The sequence below is a fragment of the Quercus lobata genome, chromosome 6 (assembly GCF_001633185.2).
Source record: "Quercus lobata isolate SW786 chromosome 6, ValleyOak3.0 Primary Assembly, whole genome shotgun sequence".
Lineage (NCBI taxonomy): Eukaryota > Viridiplantae > Streptophyta > Magnoliopsida > Fagales > Fagaceae > Quercus > Quercus lobata.
Genome location: NC_044909.1, coordinates 7275119 through 7297254, shown reverse-complemented (window position 1 = coordinate 7297254; position 22136 = coordinate 7275119). Strand labels below are relative to the sequence as shown.

Below are 22136 nucleotides of genomic sequence, written 5' to 3'. Positions count from 1 at the left end.
CTCAGAGCAATATTGGCCCAATATTTTCCACCATAGTCATATAGTATTTGTTGGGCGCCATTCAAATGAGAACGAGCAAGCCCTGTGAACTAGAAGATTGGTCTGGAACATCAGACTCACAAATGGGCCTAGAATGGCTTCATACGAACCCTCTGGGTAGGTTTTGACCCAACAAGCTAATGATTAAAATCGCAAGCCCGTTCCCAAAAAAAAAAAAAAAAAAAAAAATCTCAAGCACTTTAGAGCCACGTTTTCCTGCATATACTCTCCTAAAAATTTACTTATTTATTTTTCCTTAAAAATAAAAAACTTTTAATTTCATTTCCATTAAACTATACATTATAGAGGGATCCGAGTCATCCAACTATTGTGATTTCATTCATAAAAAATATATAGAAAATTTATTACACACTTGTTATTGCACATTCCGTACACACTCTCTTTTTAAATTATGTCTTAAAAACATGATTTTAGTTCATGTGACAATTTCAAATAATAATAATAATAATAATAATAAAAATAAAGACTATTGTGAGTCTGCAGATAGGAAGTCAAAACCTTTGATCCAACAATTATTCCCTTTCAATCTATGTGTCGTGTTAATTTTAGAGTTGTCAATACTATACCAAAGAAAGTATTGACCAAATGAACAAAATATTCCAATACAGACTAATAAGGAAGTACTATTTCAAGATTACTACTACAAATAAATTCTTCATGTACTTGCCGAAATATCAAGAATGATCAAACCACCTGAAATACTCCTCGTAAAGTCGATATTTTTATTCAATACGTTTTATGGTTCGGTATACAATACAATTTGGCAAATTAAGTTAACTCGCTTCTCAAGGCAAGATTTGGGAGGGGGACAAATGGGTGGAATTATTATATTGATTTTATTATTATTTTTTTTTAGATAGGTGAATAGTAAGTGGGAGGAAAATAGAATTTAACGCAAGATATAAAGCACTTCAAAAGATGGTATTATCATTTGGCCTATAATGTACATTTAAAAAAAATGCATGTGTATTAATTATTCAAGATAGTTGCATTTATTGTAACTGATATGTGTATATAATTTTTTTTTGAGAAGGGATATGTGTATATAATTAATTTTTTTTTTTTTAAAAAATGCTAAAGCTACAGATATTTGGTGTCACATGAACAAAGTAATAAACAAATTCCGTTATGTACTTAAAAAAAAAAAATTTGTAGTTAAAAATTGACACATGATTTTGTAAAGCCTTTGTGGTCAAATACATCACTCATTTTGAAATATTAAATATGTTTAAGTTATACCCTTGAGATACTTGTTAGTAAAATCTAAAGATATATATATATATATATATATATACGAGGAACTGGTAAGAAAAATTCTATAAATGAACTAAATCAGCTTGAAATACATCATCCAGCTCAGTAAGTAAATCTTCTACTCATACATCAAGATTTGTAGATAAAATTGCTTTTCTAGCAAAGGAATGAGCAAGCTGGTTGCCCTCCCTTTTTAGTGTTTTTTTGATGGGATCCCTTTTTAGTTTTTACATGTCTGAAACTATATTTATGAAAAACCTTTGACAGCATCCAAATCTCTTCACTAACATAACCAAACATAGTTTTTGACGGTACCCAAATCAAAAGAAATATTTTATGTGCTTTTGTTTTGGGTATCATTGACATTAATTGGTCAAATGAAACAACCTATTTTAGTTTGTTAAGGCGGTACATTCTTTTTTATTTTATTTTATTTTTATATATTAAAGACTTCTTATGTGACGGAATTGCTAGGGCCTATGGGGCACTAATAAAGTTTCTAAGACAACAATAATTTTCTCATGTAGTGGCACTCCCCCACCATAATAGATAATTTGCGTACAAATTTTCCAGAGGGAACTATGAAAATGAAAGGCATTTATTAAGGGTCACGAAAGCCGACAGGCATATGTGAAGGGCATTACAAAAGGCAATATTAAGATGAAAAAATTAAAAATTTGCATGAACTTTGGATTTTATTTCCAACTCTTTAGCAGTAGTAAGATAGATATATAACTGTGCTCCTTTGAATAATATTCATTACGCTAATTTTTAGTGTAAGCGGCGATTGAAATTCATATATTTTTTTTTTACTAAATTTTTATCTAGAGTTGTTACTTTTCCCCCTATGCATGGATAAGAATACACATCACAATGTATTGTATCTCTTTTTGGTGATTATAATTTGTATGGCTATTTCCCACAAAAGGCAAGTTACTAGGATTCCTTCTGTTTGCATTAGTAAATCTAAAATTCCAGAAGGCCAGGGTGCACTTTTCTGACACACCTTCTTCATAATTACTCAACCAAACGTGAACATATATCAATGCCTAGCTAGGTGAAGCCATAATCGACACTATCATCACACAAGATCCACGCGAGGGACTCAACAAACTAAATCAGTGGGAAGGGTCCATGGTTTAAATCTTGGCAACATGGTTGGAGATTACTCAAAAAGATGGGACCATAATAGAAACAATAAGTCTATAGTATAGACACAAATATGTCCATATTTGCTTTTTTCATAATTATTTAGTTGTCATATGTTATGAATTATGATTGATGCTAATAAAAAGAAGAGAAAGACTATGTCCACAATATTTTTATAACAAATTATAGATGGTAAGTTGTTATTGGTTCTAATTTGAACCTACCATTTAAATTATTTTTTTGCTAACCGATAATAACCTATAAAAATCTGCCACTTAGAATTTATTGTAAAAATATTGTGAATATAACATTTCTCTAAAAATGATGCCAAAAGTGATCTTGTGAGTAAAACTGATATTGGTTATAACAAAAATTTGTGTCCTTAAAACATAGCCACGTGGCGAGATTAGTGATAATATGGACCTTAGATTCATCATATAATCCCCCAATATGTATAAAATTAACAACCTTGTCGGAATTAAGAGAGTCAGTAATCATGGCTTGCTGGCCAAAACATGCACCAATATTACTCATTTAATACTGCAAAGTGACTAACAAAGTAACAATCCGTACCATTCAAAAAAAAAAAGTGTTGTTTAAAAAGAAATATATATATCCCATAACAAAGAGTTTCTTTAAGGATTATTATGATCGGCCGGGGCCGTACAACACCGAGCAATAACCATCCAAAGTGGGAAACCAAGTTAAGTGCTACTTTCAGCATGGGGCAGAGAAGAGGGTCCCCTATGTCAAAGGTTTTGCTATGGCACATATAATTAAGCTTCCAAATTCTATTTTTATTGTAGCAGATTTGTGTATGGTTATGATTAAATTCGTGGAAGCAGCTTTTTAAATTATCGAGGTTGAATATGAAAGCACATATATTAGTGTTAAAAAACGTTTGTAATATGGAACATTGTCATGCTCAAGTAATAATAGACGTAGCATGGGAAGCTTTATTGGTTGTTCATCATAAAAAATAAAAATAAAAAATAGCATGGGAAGCTTTATTGGTTGGTGAGATGGTCTTTCAAAATGAGGTTTAGATAAAGTGTTTATTAGTCGGTAATTGACTATTTGGATTGAGAAGAGTAAAGTAGAGTAGGGTAGAATTAACTTAAAATTAACTTATTTTTAACCAACTCTACTCTATTCCCTCTACTTTTCCTCCCTCCTTCCTCAATCCAAATGGATCTTAAGCAAAATCTTATCAATTTATCTAGTAACAGAAATTTTTTCCAATTTTGTTATAATATTTTCTTCTATGCAATACATCATAACTTATTCAGCAAAAAAAAAAAAAATCACTTTAACAAATTGTAAAAAATATTGCGAGTAATTATTATTACTTACACATGAATCCATAATTTTTCTTCATCAATCACACCCTACCACCTCATAATTATGGGCAAGAAGTTGTGAAAAATTTTGTGATATTAGACTTTTCCAAATATTTCAAAACAGAAAACCATGTCTCTATGAGGTGGGCAATAGTGATATTAAAATAAGTGAAAAAAAAAAAAAAAAAAGGTGCATTGACTAGAACAGGATCAACGAATCCGGCAAACAAAAATTGATAACTTTCAAACCTTAAAAACCTAAAAAGTTTTTAATTTTTAGTTTTTTAATTTTTTAATTTTTTTAATTTTTTTTTTTAAAATTTTAATAGCTAATGTCAAACAACCACAAGATGCCCTGTATTGCTTAACGAGGATAACATAGTCGGCGTAGGATGGGTGAAAATTCAAAATTTATATCAATTATGTTTTGGGTGATTGGACTTTGAAATCAATAGCATCTCACACAGAAATCTTCACTTTTTCTTACACGTATACCCAAAATCCCCAACAATGTAATCCACGCATACATATTCTTTGTTCCCCTCAATCAATAACGCTATGTATATATGGTACAATATTCTTGTTCCTGATAAGTGATAATTTCCCATATTCTTGGTTCTTCAGCACCAGCCACCAATTGATTCATGTACGCAATTATTCACTAATACCCACATACATAAACATGATCCTTCCATTCAAAATGCATGGTCCTTTTCTTAGGCTACTTTCCTAACCTTATGACGATGATATTGACAACCACTAGAAGATGTAAGCATCCCCTAGTTCTCTTCTCCCTCTGTATTGCACGTATGCCAATGGGTCAAGAACATTGGCATTGCATTTTCTCCACTATATATATATGTAATGCTCATAGTCATATGGAACTAATTTTAAACAAGAAAAAACAAAGGGGAATTGAGAAGAATGGAATAATGTACTTTTACAGTGTGCCATTGTAAGTTGTGAATGGAAAGGATGGGGAGCATTGAGCAAGTATGGAAATAGATCAATGAATTACACTATCGCAAATGGACATCGTGTAGTAAAATGTCCCCTCAAGAATGATGTCTTCCTTTGAATATATCTATATATGCAACGAGGAGAGAAAATCGTGTAGTAATATGTCCCCTCATGAATGATATCCTCGTTTAAATATATCTTTAGATGCTAGGAGGAGAGAAAAATGCAGGCATTAAGCCAATCTTAAAAATAAAAAAAATATATAAAAAAAATAAAGAAGAAGTTACAACTTGCTTTGTTTACCCAAAAATAAAACTTGATTTATTTGATTGCAAGCTGAAGTTGAAACACATCGAAACAAAATTTGGATTTGGATGTGCTTATCTTCAGGCAGAGGCTAAAGTTCATGACTTCAATGCTTTCTTTGCACTAAACCTGATAAGATGCTAAAATGTAACAATTTTTAGACATAATAACAACATACTATTGGGTCTAGTGCAAAAGATACTGGACCTAAGCTAAACCATTCATAATTTATTTATTTTTGTTTATCACTTACAAATATAATTTTTATATAGAAAAAGTTGAGATCTAAAATGTTGTAAGTTGCATTTTAGGTTGAAAATAAGCTTTTAGCACATGAAAATTAAAGAATATTTTGAAAAATTAAACCGAAAGAGAGAGGGGTTTTGTCCTTTTATGGGTATAATGCTTTTGTAAGTGGCCAATCACACTGTGAACAGCTTTGGATTTTGAATTGAGAAGTTACTCAAGAGAGAGAGAGAGAGAGAGAGAGAGAGAGAGAGAAATAATAATACAGATAATCTCCTCGTTACTAGTGGATGAAAGAAATCATTCAAGGAAAAAAACAAAGAGACAATACAGATTAAAATTTTGCCAGCATGGTCAAAATGACAAATTGTAACCTACTCTTCATTGGTTTGTAAACCTAACCAATGACAAACAATCTATGACAAGTACTTTCTTATTTTGAGAACCATCTATCACAAGTACTTGACTACTTGTTCCACAGTAAAACAAGTAAAAGTTTAATACAACTTGTATACCTTATATTACTAATGTACAACTTACATTACTAATGTATTGTATGTAACTGTTTTAAATGTGTCAAACCAATCAGTATAGTTTGATGTTAAAGTTCTTTGAAAAAGTGCACAATTTGAAATTGTACTTTTACACATTACACCACACCGAAAGTTGGTGTAATTCACTATTTACTTTTCAAATTTTTTGCACTCTTTTTTTTAAACCGTAAAAAGAATAGAAGAGGGTTACGTTTATAACATTTTTATAATAAATTATAGGTGGTTAGTTGTTATTTGTTCAAATTTAAATTTATCACTGATGTTACTTTTTTAACTCAACGATAACAACCAGTAACAATTTATCACTTAAAATTTGTTATAAAAATATTGTAAAAATATTGTGAATATATTATTTTTCAAAAGAATACCCATGAAACTTCCTCTTATAATTCACTAATTTAAATTCTTATCTCAATTTTGATGAAAACCCAAAAAAGAAAAAAGAAAAATTTCAAAGCCAAGAGTTACCAAAAATGTATAAGATTCTATTCAAACGACACAATGATCCAAGTGGGGCTCACATTCCTTCTTAACTCTCTCCCCCGACTTTACTTCCAAAATCTAGCAGGCCTAGCAAAAAATCACATACAATGAGTCACCATTGTCCTAGATTATCTCAGCCGTAGATCTCTCATCATAACATTTTGCCAACCTCAATCAACGGTCAATATTCTTCCAAGTTCAAACTTCCTTGCCTTATATATAAATATCTTTCGCGGCCTCTCACTTTCCATAGTTCGTGTTTCTCTCACTGTCCTAACTGTAATAAACTCTATCTCTCTCTCTCTCTTTCTCTTTTTTAAAGTTCCAGTTTTTTCTCTTCCTAGATTTGCTCTTCTTTAAAAGATTTGCTTAAACTATGGATTCATTAGTGTTCAAAATTTGGATCTAAATTTAATCATTTCTCTTTTTCTTTTTGGTTCTTAAGAACAAAAAAAAGTAGCTTCCAAGCTTGTATATATTATTAACAACAGAAAGTCATCTCTGTTTGGTTAATGAGAAAACTCAGGAAAGGAAAAGAAAATTCCTAATTTTACTTTTGTTGTTGTATACAGTGTATATGTGTATGTGGGTGTGTGTGTTTTCAATGTTTTTTTTGACGTTTTGTTTGGTTTTTTGGGCAGAGATTGGTGGCGGTTGAAGCGTCTAAAATGCGAGTTCTGAGAGATCCAAAGTCCAAGCTTTGAACAAAGAATATTGTTTCCTCAAATTTTTACTACTACTGCTACTGCTACTGGTACTAGTAGTAGACTAGTAGCGCTAGAGCTGGTGGTGTATATATAAAATTATATATAATATATGGCAATGGACACAGGAGCTTTCTTAACGAAATTGGAGATGGTGACAACCTCTGATCACAGCTCAGTTGTCTCGATGAACCTCTTCGTCGCGCTTCTTTGCGCGTGCATAGTCATCGGCCACTTGTTGGAGGAGAATCGCTGGATGAACGAGTCCATTACTGCACTCGCTATTGTAAGTTTATGTTTATATATACACACACACATACACGAACATATATGCAGTGCTAGAATTTTGGGGTCAGTTATGAATCCTTAATAGACTAAGCAGAATTATGTGTTTATATTAAAGTGTATGTTTTAATGTGAGTTGATATACATACATACACCTACAACAACGATAATAACAACAAAGGCTCAGTCTTAAAACTTTGGGGTGCTTGCCGCACATGCTTGGCGCGGTTGTTACTTCACAAGTATAAATACTTGTACGATGTGGGAGGTAAAGGCTGAAATTCAAGTATCTAGGAAGGAGCTTCACACACATATACACTTAGATTAAGTTAGAGTTCTATCTTGTATAAAAAATAAATAAATAAAAACTTTGGGGTGCTCAAGAGACTATGCAGGATTGGAATTATGTAGGTATATATGTTAATGTGTATGTTTAAATGTATGAGTGTGAAAGTAAATTTGTGTCTGATGGCAGGGTTTGGGTACTGGAATTGTTATACTACTCACTACAGGAGGGAAAAGCTCACATCTATTGGTTTTTAGTGAAGATCTTTTCTTTATTTATCTTCTTCCGCCCATCATTTTCAATGCCGGGTGAGTTTGATTTTCTTTTCTTTTTTTACTTTTTTTTTTTTTTTGAGGGGGGGTGTGGGGAGGGGGTTCACATTTGTTATTTTTTGTGTTATAGGAGGGTCAATTTGAATTTTTAGAGAGACTTTCTTATGAGATTGGTTACATTGGTTATTTGGATGGTTTAAAATAATTTCTATTAATGAGTAATTATCAAAAAATAATAATAATTTCTATTAATGAGTGAATTTGTACTATTGTATTTTTTATTTATGCGTTGAATGAATATAACAGCCAGTGGAATTAAGGATTAAAGATTTGAATTTGGTTCTTAATGTGTTAATTGGAATTATGCTGTACTCAAGCTTGATAAAGCTGGTAATCATGAAATGCTACATAGATTTAGCTTGCAATCTTGCAAGGTGAAAAACACAGCCTCATCCAAGAAGAAGTCAAGAACATGAACTCTCCTTTTTTTCCATTAAAATGATTAAGCCTTGGTTTCACTAATTTCTATGGCTTTTTAGCTGCTTCCACTGTATATTGTATTTTTCAACTAGCACCTGTAATAAGATTAAATTGGTGCAAGCAGGGAAGAAAAAGTTTAAGCAACACTGTTAACTTTCACTAAAAAAGCATCAAGTCCAAAAGAAAACAGAAGAAAATATTATTAACTGTTTGGACAGACGCACCCATTAATGAGAGTGATCTTTTTCTTCTTTAATCTTTTTCCTATTATCCTAACCAGGTTCCAGGTGAAGAAGAAGCAATTTTTTCGCAACTTCATGACCATAATGCTGTTTGGTGCAGTTGGTACTCTGATATCATTTGCCATAATATCATTAGGTACACTCAATAGCATTATATCATTAATTGTTGCAGCTTTAGCTTGTGCATAAATTTTAGCTTAATTGTTTCAGGACTGCCAATGCTTTAAAAATAATGGCTTTCAATCAATTGTGTATGTCACCAATTAAACTTTGCCATTATTGCTGTGTTCAAGCTCCTAATTGGGAGATATATATCTTCATCTACGTGTATGCATGCTGTACACATCCCCCCCCCCCCCCCCTCCCTTCACACATACACACAATCTTTTAAACTTCTTTTTGTGTATTTGTAAGACACTTGAATGTAGACAATCAAATTCATTCAGAAGTTATGGAAGTCACTGCTGAAGGAAATACATTCTTTTGTGGGTTCGTCAAGTAATCAGTGATTCATCACATAGATTTCCCATTTTTTAATCATGAAGAATGCATATGCTATTTTGTATTGATAAGTACTGAATTCTAGTTGTGTTTCTAATCATGTTCATGATTTTGTTTTTGGACCTAGGTGCTATACACTTTTTCCAGAAAATGAATATTGGTTCCCTAAAGATAGGAGATATTCTCGGTATAGTCATTATTACACTTTTTTAATAAGAATTATTCTTCATCCTGTCTTCTATTGGGATAGCTTTCCTTCCCGTTTACTTATTTCATTCCCTTGATTGCAGCAATTGGAGCAATATTTTCTGCAACAGATTCTGTTTGCACCTTGCAGGTATAAATGGCATTGAAGTTGAGGTCCTTATTAGTTATTACGATTTACAAAAAAGATACTTTAGAGTAATCCGCTCCATTTGTGCAGGTGCTCAATCAGGATGAGACACCTTTGCTGTACAGTGTGGTTTTTGGAGAAGGTGTAGTAAATGATGCCACATCAGTGGTGCTTTTCAATGCAATCCAGAGCTTTGACCTGTATCACATCGACTCAGTTATTGCTTTGCAGTTTATTGGAAGCTTTTTGTATCTATTTATCACAAGCACCATGCTGGGAGTTCTAGTAAGTCTCTCTCTGGTCACATGTGCATACTTGTGATTGTACACTATCTAATGACATTTTGTTTATCTCTTGCAGGCTGGACTGCTTAGTGCATTCATGATTAAAAAGCTCTATTTTGGCAGGTCAGTATCGTCATGTTGTCTACATTGAAATACCTAACTGTTCTTTAATGCAAGATGGAAGTATAGAAAAAAAAAAAGTTACCAGTGACAGCAGTGCAGCTTCAAATGAATTAGAATCTCGTTTATTCCCCATCTCTACCTGAGCTGCCATTATATAGTTGATGTGATATGGGAGTTTTGTTGTTAGCTATTATCTTTTTTAAATGACAGGAAATATTCCTACTGTTTCCAGGTAATGCTTTCATAAGTTTCTTATATTTTGTGTTTTGTTTTGTTTTTCAAATGATCAAAACAGGCACTCTACTGACCGTGAAGTTGCTCTTATGATACTCATGGCTTACCTCTCATATATGCTAGCTGAAGTAAGATTTTCCACCACTTATGAGGCATATAACATTGCATTTTGTTATTTTTGAACTTATCTGACAGTCTAACCATGATTAAATATTTAATTTGTCTTGCAGCTATTTTATTTAAGTGCTATTCTCACCGTATTCTTTTGTGGAATTGTTATGTCGCATTACACTTGGCATAATGTGACTGAAAGTTCAAGAGTGACTACAAAGTATGTTTAATCTCCAAAGTTTTTATTATGTACAATTGGGTTTAATCTCCAAAGTTTTTATTATGTACAATTGGCACACATTCTTGTTCATTGTTTTCATTTAGGAGAATCTGGGTTAGCTGTACAATTTCTGATGTTTCAGTTCTCTTTATCAATTATTGCAGGCATGCTTTTGCCACATTGTCATTTGTTGCTGAGATCTTTATATTTCTTTATGTTGGAATGGATGCCTTGGATATTGATAAGTGGAGATTTATAAGCGACAGGTAAAGGTTAATACATATGAAGGAGATTGGCTGCCATGAATCACCTCTCTTGGTCGTAATATATAAGGGAGCACGTTTACCTTTTGTTAAACGTGAGGGTAACTTTGATTTGTTTTCTGTTGATCATTCCCCTCAGCCCTGGAAAATCAGTTGCAGTGAGTTCAATTCTGCTGGGACTGGTTCTGGTTGGAAGAGCGGCCTTTGTTTTCCCCTTATCATTCTTATCCAACTTGACCAAGAATTCTCCACATGATAGAATCAGCTTAAAGCAACAAGTATGTTCATTTTGCAAATTTGCTCTTACAGTCTTTACAGTCTTGATGCTTTTAGAGAAATTGATTTATTACATGTGTCTTTGGATCTTTGTTTTGCAGGTTACAATTTGGTGGGCTGGTCTGATGCGTGGTGCTGTTTCTATGGCACTTGCTTATAATCAGGTAAAAGATCAAATAATCTCCTTTTCTATGGACTGTTACATTGGACAACTTCATAATCTGAAGTGGGTGATGAGGTTCATCTAGAAAATACTAAGAGCCACAAACTTCAGTTTATGTAGTTCTCTGTCTTTTCCTCATACCAATGGTTCAATGAGGTGGGGTCCATGGAGGTTTTATGCTCCTTGGTACCCTGCAGATATCTGAATTACAGATGGGGAACTACAATTATAATTATAATCATAATCATGATGATGAAGAACTCTTATTTTTATGCTTGCAGTTTACTAGGTCAGGGCATACTCAATTGCATTTAAATGCAATCATGATCACCAGTACTATATCAGTTGTTCTTTTCAGCACAGTGGTAAGACATCACCTCATTTCTCTGTAGAAACCAGTAGGCAACCTACAATCAAGCCCACATGTCCAGCTTAAAACATGCCCCAAGAGAGAGCTTGTGGTTTCTCCAACTTCAACTGTGTATTATATACTATTAAACAAATTACTTCTTAAATCCATATTCTTGGCTTGAAATTAAGACTGTGAATGGAAAACGTACCTCATCTTATCATGATCTCAACTTACTTTTGCAGTTCTAAAGTTTGAACTGGACATTGTGGTATTGGACTGTAAATGTTACATTTAATGATGGTCTTATTTTGACAATATAGTCATAATTATATTATGGGAGAATCCATGAAAACTTGAAGTTCATTCAAGATTTCTTTCCTTGTCATTCACGAAAAATAGGTTTTTATTTTTTATTTTTTTATTATCCTCCTATTTGTGGAACTGTGCAGGTGTTTGGGTTGATGACTAAACCACTTGTGAGGATCTTGCTTCCTCCATCAAAACAAATCACCAGCGTGATCTCTTCTGAACCATCTTCTCCTAAATCCGTCATTGTGCCACTTCTCAGCAATGGACATGAATCAGAGGCTGACAAGGGCAGCCAGCATGTAACTCGCCCAACTAGCTTACGGATGCTTCTGAGCATCCCTTCTCACACTGTTCACCATTACTGGCGAAAATTTGATGATTCTTTCATGCGGCCTGTTTTTGGTGGTCGGGGTTTTGTACCCTTTATTCCTGGCTCACCAATTGAAGATGTTGTTCAGTGGCATTGATAAGTATATCCAACTGAAGATATGAAAAGTACTAATTTCTGAAACTTACAAGTAGGACATGATACTCGACAAAAAGAAAGAAAGAAAAAAAGATAGGGCATTAAATCGGCTATGTGTGTGCAATATGTTGATATTGAAGAGATTTCATAGAGGGTGTTAACAGCATTTTGATTCAGCTTGGGCTGCGTGTAATTTGATTTTGTGTGGGGTGATTCGAAAGTTTGTGTCTATATAGTTTGTCAATGAGGTTGTCAAAGAGGTTGTGTCCTTGACAGTATAGAGTATACACAGCTTTGCAAGTTTTGCTTGATTGTCTTACAAAAAACATGTATTGATTGTATTCTATAATTGGTCAATGATATTCTCTAATGTATTTTTTTCCCTGATGTATTGTAGTCTTGTAGAAGCATGATCGCCTTTACTGGTCATATGGCTGTGTAACTAAATTCTGCTGTAAAGAAAATGGGGAAGGTGTGGAATCTGGTGCATGTTAATAGAGTGTACAAAAATAAAAAGTTTTCTCACTCCTTGAATTTATTGTTTAAAAAAGAGTTAAAAGGAAAATATAATCCATGCACCTTAAAAAACATGGAATTTCTAGAATATATGGTTGATGACACTTGGCCTTTTATTTTCAAGACTCCAAATAACAATGAAAGTAGAAGTTAAAAAATATTGAAGTATCAAATTCCGAAATAAAAATCTGTGCAAGTGTTTTAGTTTATTCTCTACCAATCACATGTTGCCGCATGATCTTTTTTTCCTTGTTTTGTTCCTCATAAAGTATCGAAGTTTTTTCTTTGTTTTTTTGAGAAACATGAAGTATGTAATACTTATTAGAACACACAAAGTTGATGGTGCATAAAATGGATGGAAAGTATGAAACACAAGCTTGGGACGAGATTTTTATTAAAACTCCCTTGGATATTATGCTAACCTTCCTCATCAATTTTGTAAAAATTATAGAAGATCCAGCTATACCCAAAATTTTCTTATGGTCCACCCCAACATTACCAACTTCTTCGACTGTTTTTGTATATCAATGGGACCTTCCTCATATGATAATTTTAATGTGCCTAATTTCCCTTCTATTTGCAATCAGCACTTGTTGCTTTAGCTAATTGTCCACCCTTTCCAAGTATGATTTCTATGTTATGTATGGCTGTGCCGAATGGCATGTTGGTTTTAACCCATATCAAGATGTTCCATTAATGGCTAATAATTTTTAAAATAAGAAAATCATTATTTTCTAGATTGACTACTTTGCCCTTGCCTGTGTATGTGGCGTGTAACATCGCCTAATTCAAACACAAATCCTTCAAAAGTTTATTTACTTATTTATTTGATAATTCGATAGTTGAGAGTAAGAGAATTTGAACCTTATACATCTCTGTTGGAAATATCAGGAGGTGCCAAGTTAAGCTATAAAACTACTGGCAAATCCGTTGAAAGTTGGAACAAAAGAGTGTTAGACAAGAAAACCGGAGAAGAGGATCAAGAACATGAATGCAATGGTTGAGGGGCTTCAAAGGCATGATGGGGACAACGACAACATAAGAAGAGACAAAATTCCCTTTCTTTTATTCATATAATTTCTTATTTCCTATCCAACAACACCAACTCCACACACCCCCCCCCCCCCCCCAAAAAAAAACCCCCACCCCTCTCCGGCAGGGCGGTGCACACCAAAAAAAACTCTCCAATAGCCCAATCTTTAGTTAGGGTTTAAACCCTAACAATGGTTGGCATCAAATTTGATTTGCAAGTTGTGGTTGAAAAGCCATATGTTACCCAACTAAAATAAAGTCCTTTAATATTTTCTCGATCCCAAACCGTTAAAATCCAAAAAAGAATCACAGTGTTAGGGGAAAAAAAACCTAAAAACACAATAATCTCATTGCAATATGAATACAACCAACCACAAGAAAATTTCCGATATTTCTATTACTTATCTCTTCAGTTTTTATGCACAACTCATAGAGGCTACTATATCACATGTTAAGTACCAAAACAGTATTTGTGGTGTCAGACCATTTTAATTACATAAAATCGGATCCTCTTCTGTATACTAAAGACCCGCGTTCCTTCTCAGAATGTCCAATGCCAGGGCCACAGAACGCCTCTATAGATGCATAAGGTATCCAAGTGCCACGCTGACAAGAGCAACCATACAGACATACAGTAGGGGGAAGCCCACCTGAGCTCGTTTCACACTGTTCTTCCTCAACATCTCCTGCATAGAAGCCTATTTGAAGTCTCTCAAAATGGAAAACAAACTTTGAAAAATGACCAGCAATCAACTAAGAGTAAATTTTTCAATTTAACATTTGGTGCTGCTCTTTTTAATTTTTATGCATCCCCAAGCATTAGAACAATGGCAAGGACATGAAAAACGGCAAGAATCAAATGGAGGGAGCAAGAAGGAAATGAAGCTTAATAAAATTGCTGGTAAAAGAGGACAAAAAATGTGATGTGGATCAAGCAATATTGGCAAGCTTGAAGAACAAACACCAGAGGAACCAAAAGTAGTTCTCAAGATTAGTACTAAATTATATTAGTGGGGTATGAGGGTATTTCATAATTTTGATTGAATTTTAATAATTTCATGCCACATCTTGGGAAAGGTTATGGTAAAGCAATTATTTTAATTCTACGTAAAAAATTTAATGTAGGGGAGTCATGGATAAGTAATTACATTTTCAAGGAGGGATTTCTTATGAAATTTCATCAGGTGAAACTCTCATATTTTAAAATAGGTTAATAACTATAAACTTAATCACCTTTTTATAGATTAAATGCTAATAGTAATTTTTAGCCAAAAACAGAAAAAAAGCTTGAAGTATTCAGTAAGATTTCTGTTTTTAGAGGGGCATGCACTGTAATTGCATAATCAACTTTCCACAGTATATAATGAATCAAATCAATAAATCATCTTTTTTCCCCATTTATATTAATTTACCTTTCCCTTCAAGTAATCACTGCATGAAAGGGAGGTGTAAGTAAAATGTAAACTCGAACCTACAATCATTGCTATTAGTGTTAGCTTATCTACTTGTCTCAACCATTTTTTTCAGGCTCAAAAAGTTGGTGATGATAGAGAAATTGATACTGAACTTATAGCCTTTAAGTGAACAACATGATAGAAAAGGGTCCTGGAAAGTGTTACTCACCAATTCATGCTTTAGTCTATCCTTCTCTAGATTGGTCATGCGCCTCTCTTCTGTCAGCTTCATGATTGTAAATTCAGCCTGCCAAGAATCCCACAAATTTCCATTATTACATTCTTGGCTTCAAGGGAAAAATGCAAAAAGGTAGATTTCAGAGCAGTATAAAGAAATAGGAACTTCCGGTCAGTAAAGTTGAGGAACTCAATTTGGAATTGGAATATATAATAAAAGGTCATGTTTCTAGCCCAAATTAGGTGCATATCGACACATGATTGACCTTTCCCACTCTTCATGGACTTGGCTAGAAAGTTGACAACCAATAGGATATAGCCATCTCCAGATAAGTTCGCTCTTGAAAAAGCATATTATTACTCATGGAACCCAGATAATTTCCCAAACAGTCCTTATAAAGAGACTTATCACACCAGAATTTCTACCTCCAAACATGTACTAGAAAACATGTAAGACCACAGTTCGAGGTTCCCTGCTATATGTTAAATCCACAATGAAAGAAACTGACCTCTCTTAGCGTTGAATCCGTCACATTTAGCTTCAATTTCAAATCCTCAAAATCCTTGGCTAAATTCAGCTCAACATCATTCTTCTCCACTTTCAATTCCTCCACATTGTAAACAGGTCTAGAGTCCACAAAATCAACTGCTCTTAACTCATCCATATCCTCTGCAGTTTCAATCCCCTTAACATCCTCATCGACCTGGCACAACAAAAAGAATACATAATTTTTTGAGAGTCATCAGGCATGCTTCTTTTTATTTCCATTATAAGCAGGGGCAAACCAAATACTCTATGCTTCCAAGATCACATTTTTCTACAAATATATAGATTAACCATAGAAAAATGCCAATATGGACATGAGCCATAGGGCATAGTACACAAATAACACAACCGTAAACAATGCTAAAAGACTATAGCTCAAACCAATAGCATATGTGTAATTACCCTCTGAGGTGGAGGTATGTTTTCAACTCCACTCCGTACTATGTCTTTTTGCATTGAAGCTTCACAAGATGGATCTTGCTTCAATACTCCATTAATTGGTAGCAGTATTGGGGAAGGAGGTGGAACAGTTAGGATCACCCTAAGCTTCTTCTCTACAATGTATTTGCCACTATCTTTTGCAAACTGCCAAAAGAAGAAATTAGTTTACTAAATCAAGAGTAACCTAATTAGAAAGGTAACCATAAATCTTACCATGTCAGAAGTAATATCCTCCTCAGTTGACCCAAAGGGAATAACAGTGCTCTGAATCAGGAACTTGTCTTTGCATTGCATTTCAGGTGGAGCTGCACGCTGAGCTTGCATGGTAACTGTATATACCAAAAAAGTGAAGAGTAAAAGATCTACTATAGTTGGTAGCAGATATTTGGGGATGACACGAATTAATTTCTGATTTTATTTTCTAGTTCTGTTCAGTAGACGTTTTGTTGGAATTCTACTACTTTGTTCAAATTAGCTCTCTCTCAACATGTTTAACATGACGTTTCTAGGTATCACTTTTTAATAAACCAAAGCTGTTTAATTTCTGTTGTACAAAATGTTGCTCAAAAAACTGTGTTGCTTAAAGTAATGGCACATATGATGTAAGCAGTATATATAGAGAAAATGAGCCAACGACATAAACAGCAAAAAACTTTGCAGAAGGCAATATGTCAAAGCACATACTGAATCAGTAATAGAAAAGTAAAGGTGAGAATAAGTCAGGGCAAGGCAATATTGGGCATATACCTGTAAAATCACATGTCATTTTTGGCTTAATAACGCCTGTATTTGGCCGTACACAATACTTCTTCGGAGATGTCGTTTTGACCTGCCAACAAAATTTTGTAAGTCTTATAGTTATCCACCTATCTACTCCATCAAACTAAAGTTTCCTCAATTGGGTATTCTTTTCACAATTATTGGAGTATCAATCATATCAGACTAAACGCTGGGGAAGTTTATCAATCATAATTTTTTACTATAAAGAGTTTTTATTATTTTTTTTATTATTATTATTATTTTTTTTTTAATTTTTTTAATTTTTTTTTAAGGCTTGGAAGTTTTGAAAACACAAAAATACTGCATGATCCACATGACTAATCTTAGTACCTTAAAAGCAACATACTGATCAGAGTTATTGCCCAGTCGAATCGAGCATGAACTTTGTTTCTTCACCTCAACTAGAGAGAGAGAGAGATAGAGAGCTTGTCAGTATCATAAGCCTTAAGATAAATACAAATCAACTTATAACAAAATCTATTTACATTATTTTTGTATTGAACAACGATCACAAGCATTGCTTCTGAAACCAATAGACAACTTAAGCCAATAATTTATTTATTTTTATTTTTTGAAGTACAACTTCAGCTAAGAATTAGTAAGAAAATGCAGGTCATGTAATATGAAGAGGATTTCTTTTCCATAAGAAGAGCAGCATGAACTGGTGCAAACAAAAAAACATGTATCAAGTTAAAAAAAGAAAAAGAAAAGTTCATTGGAGATTTAATTGAATGCCACCAACTCCAAAGGTCAATGTGAGTCCATCTTCAAAGTTTGACACAGCTTCTTTTTTTTAACTAATCAATCCCCACGGACATTCAAGGAGTAATCAGTCTTATGCAAACAAAGTATCATTTTCAATCTCCATTTCAGAACTTACTAAGGTAGGAATCATAAGTGATCAACCTATGTGTATTAAAAATTACAAGCATGCCATATAGATTAATACATGAAACTATACAACCTTAATTTCCAGCTAGTACATTATTGTTTCTTTTGACATGGAAAAATAACTAGACAATTGTTGATATGCAAGACGTAGATTTTTGTAAGAGATACTTACACGTAAATTTGAGTTCCTGGGGCTGAATCTCCAAAATCTCCGTACTCATGACTCTAGATCACCAGAAACCAACCAATTAAATCAATAAACAACAATTGACAAACAAGCTTTAACATGAATCAATAATACCATTTTGACCATAATAATGCAGCAGATTCAAAACCCACTGAAGCACATTTGTAACTAACTGATCTATCTTTTAGGAGTAATTTATTGCACACACCTTGTATTCATGAGTCATGACCCTACTCCTTTTCTTTGAATGAATCTTCTTCTTCTTTTTTCTTTTTTTTTTTCTTTTTTTTTAAATTTATTTTTTATTTTTTAAATACACAAAAAATCTCTAAAATCCTCCGATGTCAATAAAGAAAAACACACACATGCACGCACACACACAAAAGCAATTACTTAGGATCAAAAAAATTGAAATGTTGCCAGTTCATGAAAACACTTAAAATCACTCTTTCAACATTGAATTCTGCTTATTTTGATTCCATGTATGAATCCAAAAATAGCCTAAAAATGTTATTTAAAGGCGTGTTTGGACTTCCAATATAGTTACACAAACAAGGCCCTTCAATTTTCGTCTAAACCCCAAATACGCATTTGTAACTAACTAATCTCTCTTTGAGATCGTAATTTTCCTCCATTGTAAGTTTTTAGTAGGAATTTAATGTTCACATCTTGTATTCATGACCCCACTCCTTTTCTTTGAATAAATCACATTTTCTCAGATGTCAATAAGAAAAAACACACGCGCGGGCGTGCACACACAAACAATTACTTAAGACCTGTTTGGACATTCCAAAATAAAATTGAAATGTTGCCAATTCATGAAAACACTTATTAGAATCAATCTTTCAACGTTGACTTCTGTTTATTTTGATTCCAGTTTAGTTATAAACAGCGAGACCATTTAATTTTCCATGTGAGTCCAAAAACAGCCTATTCAGTTATTTAAAGGCGTGTTTGGACTTTCAACGTAGTTACACAAACAAGGCCGTTCAATTTTCGTCTCAACCCCAAATACGCCCTTAACAAACTCTTTTCATTTCCTCTCTCTCTCACACACACACACAAAAATCTAGAACAAGAACAAGCACAAGCACAAGCAGAGAGATTAAACAATCAAAGACTCTCAAAGTTGGTTTTGAACAGAGAGAGAAAAAAAAAACTTACTTGGAAGTGGACATGCCCTAAAATTTGGAAAATGTGGATCAGAGACGAAGAACACGCGAATTAAACTGACGAGACTAATCGAAGTAGAAACAGTAAGAGGTACAGAGAGGTTTTCGGATTGCGACGCTTTCGCTTTGAAATTGAAATTGGAACTGCACAGAGAGAGAGAGAGAGAGAGAGAGAGAGAGAAGTAGTGTTGAAATGTTTAGGGTGGGTGATCTGAAACGAGATTTGTGTAGAAAAAGCAAAGAGAGTAGTGAAGGCAAAGAAAGAAAGAAGAGAAGAGGTGTTGGTTAGTGGTTAGTGGTTACTTGGTGTCTTTTCTGAGCGAACCGATGTCTTTGTGTCTCTTCTTCTTCTCTTTCTTTCTTTTTCTTTCAATTTCAAACCAACCCCGCTTTCTCTACTAGTCGGCTTGGCTCATCAGCCACTCCACTTTAAAAGTTCTTTATTGTATTTTTTTAAGGAGATTATTATTATTTTTCAATCCTAATTGTTCACCCTCGTTTACAATGTCCCTCCAAAATTTAGAAATGTACAAATTTTTTTTTTTTTTTTTGAAGTATAGAAATGTACAATTGAGTCATTGACCCTCCAATTTGAGAATGTTGTAAGTTGTACTTGTAAGGAAAAAATATTTGCAAAAGACGCGTGACTTTTACATGAGGTGGTACACCATGCATTTCTACTTGTTTCCCAAGGAATTTTTTTTTTCAAGGAAGAAATCTCAACCTAAAGAGCATAAAAAGACTATCATATCATAATAAATACCACACTGTCAATTTCAAGATTAAATTCAAGCCTTCTTTAAAAGCCAATATAAAGAATAATGGTCTATTTGGAAGTTTAAAAAAGAAGTGGGAGTAGAGTAAAGGGAGGGAGAGTAATTTAATTACTTTGTTTGGAAGTTTTTCAAGGAACGAGGGGGAGGGATTTGGAGGGGTTTCAACTACCTCTAACCTCTCATTTTTAATTCCTTCAAATTGGAGAGATTTAGAGGGAGAGTAGAGTAGATAAATTATTGACCATATGAATTCTCCAATTTACCATTTTTAAATTAACAAAATTACAAACTAATTATATAAATAATCTTTGTTTGTTTCTTGAGAAAATTTAAGTGAATGAAAAAAAATTTGAATCTCACTATTTAGACGCCACCGAGTCGTGGGTCGTCTGATCCATAAACAAAAACTGATCCACAAACAAATCACAAAGAAAACCAAAGAATGTTTGAGGCGTAGCGTTTGATGGATTTGCAAGACAATCCGAATTTCGAAGACCCAAAGTCATGGCTTTCAGGTGACAACAACAACAACAACAACATTAACTTGTCCCCGACTCACCTCCCGACGACTCACTCCTCACTCGCTCCAACTCCAAGTGGCAACAATGTTGATCGCGTCCTCTTCAAAGACCTCGTCGAGATCGTCCCTTTCGTCCAGTCCCTCATTGTATTGTCTCTCTCTCTCTCTCTCTCTGTTTGTCTTTTGAGAATATTGGGATAGAAAGTCAACGGAACATTTTCAATCATTTATTTTTTTGCAGTTTCCTTAATTGGGTTTTGTAAAGTAGGGATTTTCCTTTGATGGGTATTTGAAAGATGGAGAATTTGAACCCAAAAAAATGGAAATATGTTCATTTTTTAAGCAAAGGTTAATTATTGGTGTGTGTGGGTGCAGATTATTTGTTTATTTTTTATTTCTGTATTAATGGTATATATATGTTTTTTCTTTTTTTTTAGTTTTTGGGTATATACTTTATTTTGTTTTTTTTTTTAATTTTATTTATGCTTCTCCAAAAAAAAAAAAAAATCACTAACATATTCTAAGATTTGGATGAATGATAATCAGGTTCAAGACTTTACAAAATTGATAAATTAATCATAGACCAATGTTGCAAGTCCATTTTCAAATAGGGGTAAATTTGTCTATTTAAATTATTTCCTCTCCTCTCCATCTTAATTTTTAAAACATCCAAATAAGAGGAAATGCTAATTACTCTTTCTCCCTTACTAATTTTAAAAACATCCAAACAAGGTAGATGATAATTATTCTTCTCTATTCTCCTCCCTCTCTAAACTTCCAAATAGGCCATAACTCTCTCTCTCTCTCTCTCTCTCTCTCTCTCTCTCTCTCTCTCAAAATGAACATAATTAATAATGGATGAGGATTAGTAGTGCGTAGCCAATGTTGTCGATAAAATGATGTGACACTTTATATATTATTAATCTAGTAAAATAAAATCTTAATTGTTAAATGAACTTTGCCCATTTTCACTTAACTAAATTTCATGTGGCAATATGAAAACAACCATGGACTTGAATGGTCAAAATGTACTTTATTCTTATTAAATTTAATAGATATAAAAATATTTATTTTGTATTAGGAATTCTAGATAAATTTAAATTGCTCTTTTTACTTATATTTCCTATTTTTATTTTATTTAAAAAAAATACACACATTTTAATTATTTAGTAGCATATATTTATAGAGTTATTGTTGGAAACTCAAAAATGACACTAAAACTTGGAAGTCCTCTTTCTAATAGTTCTTATGCTTTAAATTGAGTGAGATAAAAGAGAGGAGAGGAGAAGAGAAGGAAAGATAACCAAATGTACCATATTTTAATATAACTAGAGTGGAATGATTTTCCAATTTATATATCATGATTCATGCATAATCCACTATTAA

The 22136-nt window shown here is 33.2% G+C and overlaps 2 protein-coding genes across 7 annotated transcripts; one reads left to right on the top strand and one right to left on the bottom strand.

Moving 5' to 3' along the window:
* Positions 1 to 6564: 6564 nt before the first annotated feature.
* On the top strand, positions 6565 to 12736 carry LOC115994942 (sodium/hydrogen exchanger 2-like). 5 transcript variants are annotated; one of them, XM_031119289.1, is made up of 15 exons: positions 6565 to 6631; positions 6994 to 7342; positions 7817 to 7935; positions 8660 to 8757; positions 9250 to 9309; positions 9413 to 9459; positions 9547 to 9741; positions 9817 to 9863; positions 10159 to 10225; positions 10328 to 10428; positions 10593 to 10694; positions 10831 to 10969; positions 11069 to 11131; positions 11412 to 11495; positions 11932 to 12736. In XM_031119289.1, exons 2-15 carry the CDS (start codon positions 7169 to 7171, stop codon positions 12256 to 12258), a joined length of 1623 nt encoding a protein of 540 aa, XP_030975149.1. In that variant the 5' UTR covers positions 6565 to 6631; positions 6994 to 7168; the 3' UTR covers positions 12259 to 12736. The 5 variants fall into 5 exon arrangements, with proteins under 5 accessions (XP_030975149.1, XP_030975150.1, XP_030975148.1 ...); XM_031119290.1 differs by lacking the exon at positions 6565 to 6631 and having other exon boundaries at positions 6764 to 7106; positions 7185 to 7342; XM_031119288.1 differs by lacking the exon at positions 6565 to 6631 and having other exon boundaries at positions 6764 to 7342.
* A 1400-nt stretch (positions 12737 to 14136) lies between these two features.
* On the bottom strand, positions 14137 to 19821 carry LOC115994943 (vesicle-associated protein 2-2-like). Of its 2 annotated transcripts, none has more exons than XM_031119293.1 (9): positions 19447 to 19821; positions 18268 to 18320; positions 17535 to 17605; positions 17172 to 17253; positions 16638 to 16753; positions 16386 to 16568; positions 15946 to 16140; positions 15429 to 15506; positions 14137 to 14503 (listed from the first exon to the last, which is right to left on the bottom strand). In XM_031119293.1, the coding sequence occupies exons 1-9, from the start codon at positions 19458 to 19460 to the stop codon at positions 14381 to 14383; spliced, it is 915 nt and encodes a 304-aa protein (XP_030975153.1). In that variant the 5' UTR covers positions 19461 to 19821; the 3' UTR covers positions 14137 to 14380. The 2 variants fall into 2 exon arrangements, with proteins under 2 accessions (XP_030975153.1, XP_030975154.1); XM_031119294.1 differs by having other exon boundaries at positions 14137 to 14491; positions 19447 to 19818.
* Between the last annotated feature and the right edge of the window lie 2315 nt (positions 19822 to 22136).

Bases quoted from the DNA above. Each gene is read 5' to 3' on its own strand.
- LOC115994943 (XM_031119293.1), bottom strand. The intron at 16,569-16,637 runs GTAAGATTTATG...TTCTTTTGGCAG, and splicing joins AGGATATTACTTCTGACATG to TTTGCAAAAGATAGTGGCAA. The intron at 16,141-16,385 runs GTAATTACACAT...TTGTTGTGCCAG, and splicing joins ACATACCTCCACCTCAGAGG to GTCGATGAGGATGTTAAGGG.
- LOC115994942 (XM_031119289.1), top strand. From the start codon at position 7,169: ATGGCAATGGACACAGGAGCTTTCTTAACGAAATTGGAGATGGTGACA. The intron at 9,742-9,816 runs GTAAGTCTCTCT...TATCTCTTGCAG, and splicing joins GCACCATGCTGGGAGTTCTA to GCTGGACTGCTTAGTGCATT. The intron at 10,429-10,592 runs GTATGTTTAATC...CAATTATTGCAG, and splicing joins AGTTCAAGAGTGACTACAAA to GCATGCTTTTGCCACATTGT.